General features: G+C 36.0%; 1 protein-coding gene across 1 annotated transcript; it reads right to left on the bottom strand.

Moving 5' to 3' along the window:
• Window positions 1-10,471: 10,471 nt before the first annotated feature.
• On the bottom strand, window positions 10,472-11,492 carry LOC116554401 (olfactory receptor 10Q1). The gene has a single exon (XM_032282378.1). The coding sequence runs from the start codon at window positions 11,457-11,459 to the stop codon at window positions 10,500-10,502; it is 960 nt and encodes a 319-aa protein (XP_032138269.1). The 5' UTR covers window positions 11,460-11,492; the 3' UTR covers window positions 10,472-10,499.
• Window positions 11,493-11,890: the final 398 nt, after the last annotated feature.

Below are 11,890 nucleotides of genomic sequence, written 5' to 3'. Positions count from 1 at the left end.
TCAGTCCAGAGTGCATGGCACAGTTGTGATGGTTCAACTTTTGATGAACTTACAGATATCTGTCTCCTATTCCAACCTCTGAGGGGTTGGAGCTTTTCCACTTAGCTCTTGTCTTGGAAACAAAACCTATAACCACTATGGTAAATCACAAGAATAACACACATCCTTAGAGAGTAGATTGGTGGTTACCAGGGCCCAGGAGCAGAGAGGTGAAGTGGAGTTGAATAGAGACTGATTAATGGGTACAAAAATACAGTTAGATGGAATAAATAAGACCAAATATTTGATAAATCATTAGGGGGGACTATAGTAAACAATAATCTATTGTATATTTAAAAATAGCTAAAAGAGAATAGTTTCAGTGTTACCAGTATAAAGAAAAAATAAGTGTTTAAGGTGATGGATATCCGAATCCCTAATTTGATCATTATACGTTATATGACTGCATCATAATATCAGGTCTTCCCTCAAATTATGGGGAAAAATGTGCCAGTAAAAATACATGATTCATTTAATAAGAAATTTATACATAAATAAAAAATAAAAATTAATTTTAAAAACACATATCTCACATCTTAATCACAATCTATATTACTACAGACTTTGCTATAAATTATTTATTGGGTTTTAATGTTTATAGTTGTAGTGTCCATTTATTCGTTCAAGTCTTCTTAAATTATGTTTTTAATGGCATTTCATAGTTTTCTTTCTATTTGAAATATATATTATTAGGTTGTTCTTGAGTGTCTTGTCAAATTTGTTAAAGTAAATTTGTTTACAGATATATAGGAAAAAGTGTGAAATTTATTTATTATCATATTGCTCTATTAAAACCTTTTCTTATCTAATCGTTTAAACTTGATTTTCTTTTGCCGGGAGAAAAATAAAACATACGAAAAATGATAATTTCAACCTTGATTTTTAAGTATTTCTTTTTCTTGTTTGTTTGTTTTTGGTTTTAATTCATTGACTAGTTTCTTCAGCAACATTCTATTTTAATGAGGGCTAATAAGCATATCTGTTGGACTTAAGGTTTTATTTTTAAAAAGATATTTGGTTTTATTTAAAGTACATATTGAATTTCACTGAATGCCTTTATATTACCTATTGAGATTATTAGAATAAAAAAACTGATTAATATGTAGTTACATTAATTGACTTTCTAATATTACAGAAGCCTATGATTTTAACATCTAATTTGGCTATAATGTATTATTCATTTGTTGCACTGTCAAATTTAGCTAAATAATATTTATGTAATAATTTTACATCTATGGCAAGTCAGATTGGAACAGTTTTTCTTTTGGTAATAATATTCTTGCTAAATTGTTACTATGGATATGATATAATTAATAATAATAAAGATATTGATTTATTGAAACTTTTATAAGTATGAAATAGTCTTTTTGATCCTATTTAATATTGCTATGATGAATTCCACTATGTCTGATACTGGTATTATTACATCTACTTTTTTCTCTCTTTTTTTTAAATTTATTTTTTTTTTTTATTTTTTCCCATTTATTTATTTTATTGCATTTTAGGTTTTGGGGTACACGTGAAGAACACATAAGATAGTTGCATAGGTACACACGTGGCAGTGTGATTTGCTGCCTTCCTCCCCATCACCTATATCTGGCATTTCTCCCCATGCTATCTCTCCCCAACTCCCCACCCCCCACTGGCCCTCCCTATTCCTGACACCTTACACTAAAATTAACTCCAGATGGATTAAAGACTTAAACATAAGACCTAACACCATAAAAACCCTAGAAGAAAATCTAGGCAAAACCATTCAGGACATAGGCGTAGGCAAAGACTTCATGACCAAAACACCAAAAGCATTGGCAACAAAAGCCAAAATAGACAAATGGGACCTAAGCAAACTTCACAGCTTCTGCATGGCAAAAGAAACAGTCATTAGAGTGAATCAGCAACCAACAGAATGGGAAAACATTTTTGCAGTTTACCCATCTGACAAAGGGCTGATATCCAGAATTCACAAAGAACTAAAACAGATTTACAAGAGAAAAACAAACAAGCCAATTCAAAAGTGGGCAAAGGATATGAACAGTTACTTTACAAAGGAAGACATACATGAGGCCAACAAACATATGAAAAAATGCTCATCATAACTGGTCATCAGAGAAATGCAAATCAAAACAACATTGAGATACCATCTCACGCCAGTTAGAATGGCAATCATTAAAAAATCTAGAGACAATAGATGCTGGAGAGGATGTGGAGAAATAGGAACACTTTTACACTGTTGGTGGGAGTGTAAATTAGTTCAACCATTGTGGAAAACAGTGTGGCGATTCCTCAAGGACCTAGGAATAGAAATTCCATTTGACCCAGCAATCCCATTACTGGGTATATATCCAAAGGATTATAAATCGTTATATTATAAGGTCACATCTACTTTTAAAAAAAATTAATACTTGTTTGGCTCTATCTCTGTTGATTTATTTACTTTAAGTACCTTAAATGTGTCTCATGTTATAAACATATATCTGGATTTTAACACATAATCTGAGCATTCCTGTCTTTTAACAAATAAATTTAAGCTATTCATATATATAAGATTGCTGATACATTGGATTATTGTTTTGTATTTGCTAAATTTTAAAAGCTATTTTATATTTCTTCTCTTGGCTATTGCTAGATTGATGGAGTTTAATTTCTTTTACCCCTTCTATAGACTTGAAAGATATTGATGCAATATATATTCTATTACTGTTAAAGAAACATACATATTTTAAAGAACCATATGTAAACCAATAAATTCATGAATTAATTAATATCTATAAATTTCATTCTTTCACACAAAATGAAATTTCAGAATACTTTACTATCTTTCTTCTCTCATTCTCTCTCTTCTATGTATGATTGAAATTATCTGGAATTTTAGTTACAAATTATAATATTTTGAACGTGATGGTTTGCGTTTTAGAAATATTCCCTTTCAATTGTATTAAGCTTCACAAACACATTGTTGTACTTATTTAGAAGAGATTTAAGGATTGTTTTTTTGTTTACTATCCTTTTTTATATTTTACATCTGCTCTGACCAGACAAAAGAGAAAGACTTGGAAAAATCTCCTGAGCCTTGAACTGCATTTGATCTCTTCAGTGTTTATTTATTAATGGAACGTATAATAACTTTTCTCAATCAACCATTTCCTTATTTAGCCACCTGTCCATCTACACTCATTAGATCTAATTAGACAACATAAATATGCAGAAACACACATTCATGCTATGGTTTCCTAGGTCTTCAAAATGTGGGTATGAGAAATTAGAATTTCTGAGAAATCTCAAAATTATAAATTACTTTTAAAATATTTTCAATATTTTTTGTATTCTTTACTCATTATTATAGGTAACTAGAATTTATTTAATAATTATAAATATCAGGGTTATATTATATACAGCATATAGTAGACTATAGCAAATAACCAAGCACTGGGAAACTCACTGTGAACATTATTAGGTGGTGTTTGAATAATCGTTCAGCTCTCCCCATAAGGTAAACTGCACTACACAGATTCACACTCCAAGATGCAATTCAAAGACTTATTGGCTACCAAAACTTATTATTTCTTGCAATGTCACCCATATTTGCATAAAATATCCTAGGCATGTAAGCTTAATAATGATATTCATTTTACTTGTAAGACTGACTCACTGTTAACAGCAGACAGAACCATGAACACACATGAAAATAGCCATAAGCAAGACTGACTGATTATGCAGTAACTGCTTCTCCCCTAATGCTCTAGTACTGATTTTGGAAATGAAGACTCAGCCTTTAGATCTGCATGTCATCACTTTCTTCTCTTGCTTTACCTGTGGCTTGAGTGGATTCCTCTGAATCAGTAATGTCTCTATATTGACTATTATGCTTTAATTCTTACAGGAGAATTATAATTTTTTTCTGACTTTTCTTGATTTCTCAACTACTTTTTCTCAGAGTTTGGATTAAAGATATATATATAATTGTACTTTAGGTTCTGGGGTACACGCGCAGATCACGCTGGATTGTTGCATAGGTACATACATGGCAAGGTGGTTTGCTGCCTTCATCCCCATCACCTATATCTGGTATTTCTTTCCTCATTATCCCTCCCCACCCTCCCAACCCCTGCTGTCCCTCCCCTAGTCCCCCACAACTGACCTCAGTGTGTGATGCTCCCCTTCCTGTGTCCATGTGTTCCTATTGTTCAACACCTGCCTATGGGTGATAACATACGGTGTTTGGTTTTCTGTTCTTGTGTGGGTTTCCAGATTCATGCATGTCCCTGTGAAGGATAGGAACTCATCATTTTTTATGGCTGCGTAGTATTCCATGGTGTATATGTGCCACATTTTCTTTATCCAGTCTATTGATAATGGACATTTGGGTGGGTTCTTGGTCTTTGCTATTGTAAACAGCAATGAACATTGTGCTGCAATGAACATATGTGTGCATGTGTCTTTATAATAGAACAATTTATAATCCTTTGTATATATGCCCAGTAACGGGATTGCTGAGTCAAATGGAATTTCTATTTCTAGGTCCTTGAGGAATTGCCACACTGTCTTCCATAATGGTTGAACTAATTTACACTCCCACCAACAGTGTAAAAGTGTTCCTATTTCTCCACATCCTCTCCAGCATCTGTTGTCTCCAGATTTTTAAATGATTGCCATTCTAACTGGTGTGAGATGGTATCTTAATGTGGTTTTGATTTGCATTTCTCTAATTACCAGTGATGATGAGATTTTTTCCTATGTTTGTTGGCCTCATATATGTCTTCTTTTGTAAAGTGTCTGTTCATATCCTTCACCCACTTTTGAATGGGTTTGTTTGTTTTTTTCTTGTAAATCTGTTTTAGTTCTTTGTAAATTTTGGATATTAGCCCTTTGTCAGATGGGTGGATTGCAAACATTTTTTCCCATTCTGTTGGTTGCCAGTTCACTCCAACGATTGTTTCCTTTGCTGTGCAGAAGCTCTGGACTTTAATTAGATCCCATTTGTCTATTTTGGCTTTTGTTGCCATTGCTTTTGGTGTTTTAGCCATGAAGTCCTTGCCTATGCCTATGTATGGAATGGTTTTGCCTAGGTTTTCTTCTAGGGTTTTCATGGTGTTAGGTCTTGTGTTTAAATCTTAAATCCATCTGGAGTTAATTTTAGTGTAAGGTGTCAGGAAGGGGTCCAGGTTCTGCTTTCTGCACATGGCTAGCCAGTTTTCCCAACACCATTTATTAAACAGGGACTCCTTTCCCCATTGCTTGTTTTTGTCAGGTTTGTCAAAGATCAGTTGGTTGCAGATATGTGGTGTTGCTTCTGAGGCTTCTATTCTGTTCCATTGGTCTATGTCTCTATTTTGGTACCAGTACCATGCTGTTTTGATTACTATGGCCCTGTAGTATAGTTTAAAGTGAGGCAGCATGTTGTCTCCAGCTTTGTTCTTTTTGCTTAGAATTGTTTTGGCTATGTGGGCTCTCTTTTGGTTCCATATGAAGTTTGAAGTGGTTTTTCCCAGTTCTGTGAAGAAGGTCATTGGTAGCTTGATGGGGATAGCATGGAATCTATAAATTACTTTGGGCAGTATGGCCATTTTCACAAATTCTTCCCAACCATGATCATGGGATGTTTTTCCATCTGTTTGTGTCCTTTCTTATTTCCTTGAGCAGTGGTTTGTAGTCGTCCTTGAAGAGGTCCTTTACATCCTTTGTTAGTTGTATTCCTAGGTATTTTATTCTCTTTGTAGCAATTGTAAATTGGAGTTCACTTTTGATTTGGCTCTCTGTTTGTCTGTTATTGGTGTATAGAAATGCTTGTGATATCTGCACATTGATTTTGTATCCTGAGACTTTGATGAAGTTGCTTATCAGCTTAAGGAGAGTTTGGGCTGAGATGCTGGGGTCTTCTAAATATGTGATCATGTCATCTGCAAATAGAGACAATTTGACTTCCTCCTTTCCTAATATAATACCCTTTATTTATTTTTTTTCTTGCCTGATCACTCTGGCTAGAGCTTCCAATACTATATTCAATAGGAATAATGAGAGAGGACATTCTTGTCTTGTGCCAGATTTCAAAGGGAATACAATATATTATTTTGAGGAACACTGGGAAGGAATTCTCACATCTGTACTTTACTCTCACCACTGTGTCTGGCTCTTCATTCACCTATTAAACAATAAGAACAGAGATGGAGAAATCCAGTATCACAACATACCTGTCATGCTTTTTTAGTGTATTCAGGCTTCCAGGTGCTTATTGTTTAGTAGTGGGGAACATATGCTCAAATAATTACACTTGCTGATAAATGTATTTTAATAAAATTTCAATGAGTGAGACATAGAAAGAGGGTGTCAGTAGACAGAGAGATTAATTTCTTAGCAAATACTTCTCTGTAAAGCAATTTACACTAAGGACACATTCATACACCCAAATGAATAGATGAAGGGAATGAGAAAGGTTTTGAAATGAGCAGAATTTTTAAATAAGTAATAAACCTGCAGGATAGGAAAGTTAAACTACTCTTGCAAGTTCTGTCTACCGCTTACGCTACCTAGAGCCTATCTTGATATGAGGGGATCATCATTTCCCAAGGAAACATCATTGACTGACATTTTTGTCCCATCATCTGACTCGTGGTGTACTGTTATTTCATTCAATATTCTCATTCCAGAATGTAATAATTCTAATGAAAGACTCATATAAAGGGAATAATTTTTCAGTAAGAAAAAGGAGCTCTTCCATCTACATTGCAGTATTTCTTTACAACAGCTATGACATAAGATTAACCTAAGTTATTCACCAGTAGAATAATGAATAAGGAAAATGAAATATATTCACAATGAAATATTACTTAGCCTTAAAAAAGAAGGAAAAATCACATCATTTGTGACAACAGGGATGAACCTGCAGGATATCACATTAACTGAAATAAGACAGTTCACAGAGAGACAAATACTGCAGGATATTACTAATATGTGGAATGTAAAAAGGTTGAAATAACAGAAACAGTGAGAAGATGGTTACTTGAGGCTTGGGGTGACAGGATTGGAGAGATATTGGCCAATGACAAAATTTTAGTTAGACAAGAGGAATAAGTTCAAGAGATCTATTGTACATGATGGTGACTACAGTTAATTATACTTTATTGTATATTTGAAAATGGCTGAGAATAGATTTTAAGCATTCTCATCACAAAAATAATGTGTCTGAAATAATTTAAATGTTAAATAGCTTCATTTAGCAATTTAACAATGTCTACATATATTAAAACATTATGTTTTATGCCATATATATATAAAATTGTATATGTGTATATACAATTTTTACTTTTCAACTAAAAAATTTAAAAAAAAGAAAATAAGAAAGGGGAATTTGCTCTATTCATTTAGAATATGCATAGGAAGGTAACTGGGAGAACCCAATTAGAAAAGTTTAATCAACCCTCTTTTGAAGTGTAATATTTCACAGTCTTCCTTTTGAGTTCCAGGTTAATTTTATAAATGAATTGTGACATTAAAGAATGAAAGAAGGTATGAAAATTCAGTTACAAACTTCTCTTTTGTTGGCATTCCAGACAGTGCCTAGCACAATGTACACAAATAATTGATTCATTGTGTTCTAATGTGACTTGGCCTGGACAGGTTGACATGCCAACTGCTAACCAGAGAGTTTTATTCTTCCTCTCAAGGATTTATGGTGGTCTTCCCCACTTCCTTCCATCTGCAGTTTTGCTTTCCAGTTTCAACTGCAGTCTGAACATATTAAATAGAAAATCCAGAAATAAACAATTCATAAGTTTAAAATTGCCTGACATTCTGAGTATTATGACAAAATCTCTTGCCAGCTTACTCTGTCCTGCCTAGGATATGAATTGTCCCTCTGTCCAGTGTATCCACACTGTATAACATTTTATGCTTCTGAAATCCAACCATGGACATCATCATAGCTTGATGATCCAAGATCACCCCAAGAAGATGATTCTTTTTCTGGCCATCAGAAAACCAATAGTAGCCAAATGTTATGTTATAATGCCTGTGTCATTCACCTCATTTCATTGCATCACATAGGCATTATATCATCTCACATGATTATGAGAAGAAGAGTGAGGAGTGAGTACTGTACAATGAGATATTTTAAGAGAGAGAGAGACCACATTCATATAACTTTTATTATAGTGTATTGTTTAATTGTTCTGTTTTATTGTTGCTGTTGTTAATCTCTTACTATAGCTAATTTATAAACTAAATTTATTGTAAGTATGTATGTGCAGGAAAAACATAATATGTGTAGGGTTTGATACTATCTATAGTTTCTGGCATCCTCTGGGGATCTTGGAAGTACTCCCTTTGGATAAGGGTGAACTACTGTATTTAGAAGGTGTATTAGTTCATTCTTATGCAGCCATAAACATACTACCCGAGACTGGGTAATTTATAAACAAAAGAGGTTTAATTGAATCACAGTTCCACATGGCTAGGGAGACCTCAGGAAACTTACAGTCATGGCAGAAGCTGAAGGGGAAATAAAGCACATGTTACATTTCTGCAGGCAAGAGAGGTGTGACAACTCCCACACTTTCATGAGAAAAGCATGCGGGAAACCATCTCCATGATCCAATCACCTCCCACTAATTCCCCTCCCCTGATACTTGGACACATGGGGATTACAATTTGAGATGAGATTTGGGTGGGGACACAGAGCCAAACCAATTGAAGCAAGGCATTTCTAACATACTGTAAAATCCAATGACTGTTCCCAGAATACATAACACTTTGTAGTTCTTCTCCTTATCCTCATGTGAAATCAGGCTAAAAATTAGGAGTTCCAAAAGCATTTTAAATGGAAAAAGAAGTACCCCCCCAAAATAGTCCTAATCTAGAAAAATATAAAAAATGGATCTGAACTATGACGATGGGAGGTTTATATGCCAAATAAGTCTGCATGAACCTCATATTCCTTCTCAAAATTACACTTCTGATTATAAAAGGAACACAGTCTTATTTTGGAAAACAGAAAATAACTTAAACTAATAAAGAAGAAAATTAGAAAATTCATAATTCTAGAAATCACAGATAACTTTTTGATGTATTGTATTCTTCATTATGCATGTATATATTTTTATAAAATTGAACTCTTATTGCAAATACAAGCTTTAGTCTTGATTTTATCACTTACAGGTATAACGATAAACATTGCCCTTTATTACTAAATATTAATGATTTTAGTATGCTATGTTTCCGTTTCCAATATCGTTGGAAATTAGATTTTAATCACTTTCATTTTATAAATGTAATAAACTCACCTATATTTTGTTTTGTTTGACATTCTGTTAATTTCCTGAGGTTATATTTTTAGAATAAGAATTCTGAAATTAAAGAATAGAAACTTTTGAAGGTTTTTCATAGACATAAACATATAGCATTCAAAAAGGTTATAACAATTTCTTAGGTCTGTTTAATACCCACTAGCAGATATCCTCACTCTCTTCCTGTAGTTGCTAACTAAAATCAGCTTACGATCTGGATCCAGCCTCTCACCTGATAGATTCTACACTTCCCTACCTGTTCTGGGAGAGGTAATTCCTGGTAAGAACTGTCCCTGGAGCTCTCTGTGCCTGGCTGTTTCTCAGGGTGTAAATGAGAAGGTTAAGTTGTTTGGTGTCCACTGTGAATATCATAAAGGGAAGTGGATTTTACTTGAGGGTTTATTTGAGGTTGGGATGCAAGTACTTGAAGAGATAACAGCTATCCTGCTACAAAACTATGCTGAGGTAGGCGTAGTGCCATAGTAGTGCTATCTGCTCAGTGGATCTGTGAGCAGCAGCCCTCATGAAGGTGTAGGAGGTGGTGAGGAAGGAACAACAAAGACTAGTGTGAGAGCCACTAGCACAGAGGGCCCGTGCAGGCAGGGCTGGCATCGACCAGATGTAATTCTCCATAGACTAGTAGGGCTGGCACATAGTAGGTGATTAATCAATGAAAGAAAATTCCTGTCCCCTCCCTGGCATGAATGAAAGAAAATGAAAGCAACCAGTTGGGATGTATGGTGCAAAGGAAATTAGTGCATTAAGTGAGCTATTGTTTGCCATATGCTGATACCCAAAAGAATAATAAAATGTATTTATTTGAGTAAAATATGTCTTTATGAATATTCCTTACTTAAGGCACCTTTGTTTATCAGCCTTTATTCACAGTATGTATGGGGTGTTCCTAACACAGCAATTGACATGGGTGAGGGCAAATGCTTAAATCTACTTTAAGTAGATTTAAGTAAACTAGAATTCCTACACTGTAACTTCTGCCCAAAATTTTCATATCTTAGTCAAAGCACTTCAGAAAAATGAGCACGAATTGTGAATTTGGGGCAAATATGGCAAAAAAGGAAACATCAAGTGCAAAGTGTGGGAACGTAAATACTACAGTTCTATGTCATTTGGAGTTCACTGACACAGCAACAGATGGACACCCAGCCCAGCGCCCCTAAGGCTTCAACTGGCATCAGAAGCTGCTTTATAGATGATGGCATTCCTCAGGGCACCTTTGACATCCTTGTTCCTAAGGGTGTAAATCAAAGGGTTGAGTAAGGGGGTGACAAAGGTGTAGACCAACGCAATTTGGCTCTCCTCATCCTCTGAGGTGCTGGACTGGGGACGCAGGTACACGAGGCTGCAGCAGCCATACTGCAGCAGGACCACAGTGAGGTGGGAGGAGCAGGTGGAGAAGGCCCGGCGGCGGCCCTCCGCAGAACTGATGCTCATGATGGCGCAGGTGATGAACACATAGGAGACGCAGATGAGCAGAAAGGGGACTGTCAGTACGAGGATGCCCACTACATAGAGGACAGCCTGGTGCACACGGATGTCAGCGCAGGCCAGGCGCAGGACTGGGGGCACATCGCAGAGGAAGTGGTTGATTTCCCGGCGGTGGCCGCAGAAGGGCAGGGTGAAGATTAAGGCGGTGAGCTGCAAGGAGAGGAAGAGGGCCAGGCCCACGGCCCCGCCCAGCATCTGCGCGCACAGCTGGCGGGTCATGATGAGGGTGTAGTGCAGCGGGTGGCAGATGGCCACATAGCGGTCATAGGCCATGATCGCCAAGAGGAAACAGTCCGTGCTGCCAAGGGTGACAAAGAAGAACATTTGGGTCCCACATCCAGCTAACGAAATAGGTTTCTGGGCCCCAAAAATGTTGGAAAGCATTAAGGGCACCACCACGGTGGTGTAGCAGATTTCCAGGAAAGACAGGTTGGCCAGGAAAAAATACATCGGGGTGCGGAGGGTGCTGTGTGTGTACACCACGCAGATGATGGCTGTGTTGCCACAGAGGATTATCAAGTAGAGGAGGAAGAAGAGAAGGAAGAGAAGAACCTGGAATTCAGGGACTGTGGTGAACACACGGAACACAAACTCCGTGGGGTCAGACTGGTTGAAGACAGGTTTCTGCACAAGCATGTCTTGTGCAAAAGGTTAGGAAGCCCTGAGCTCTTCTTGATTGAGTTGCTTTATTGCTTGAATAAAAGCAGGAGTGTACAATTTTATTTGGAATTACCTATTTAGTAGCTAGTTTCCAATCACAGTACATGTGAATGAATTCACGATAGAGGATTTGGTATACTTTTTCTTGGAAATCTTCATGAATGGGATAGATGGTCATCTGAAGAAGTTCCTGAGGGCAAGACATATAGACACATGTAGATGTTCCTTGTGAAAATGTCTCCCCCCCATGCCCTCTGGTATTTTCAATCCAATTGACAAGACCTAATTATTTTCTTGTATTTAATTACAGTGAAGAATTGTAAGGTTGCACATATTTAAAATTAGATAAATGAATTTGTTGTTTACTTTTTTTTGGTAAGCATTCTCATTGAAATATAACGGACATG

This window comes from Sapajus apella, unplaced genomic scaffold (assembly GCF_009761245.1).
Source record: "Sapajus apella isolate SASKATOON/1434 unplaced genomic scaffold, GSC_monkey_1.0 scaffold14, whole genome shotgun sequence".
Classification (NCBI taxonomy): Eukaryota; Metazoa; Chordata; class Mammalia; order Primates; family Cebidae; genus Sapajus; species Sapajus apella.
Note: the sequence above shows the minus strand (reverse complement) of the source record. Positions and strands in the feature narration are given on the sequence as shown.

Excerpts from the sequence above, each read along its gene's own strand:
- LOC116554401 (XM_032282378.1), bottom strand. The coding sequence starts at position 11,459 with ATGCTTGTGCAGAAACCTGTCTTCAACCAGTCTGACCCCACGGAGTTT.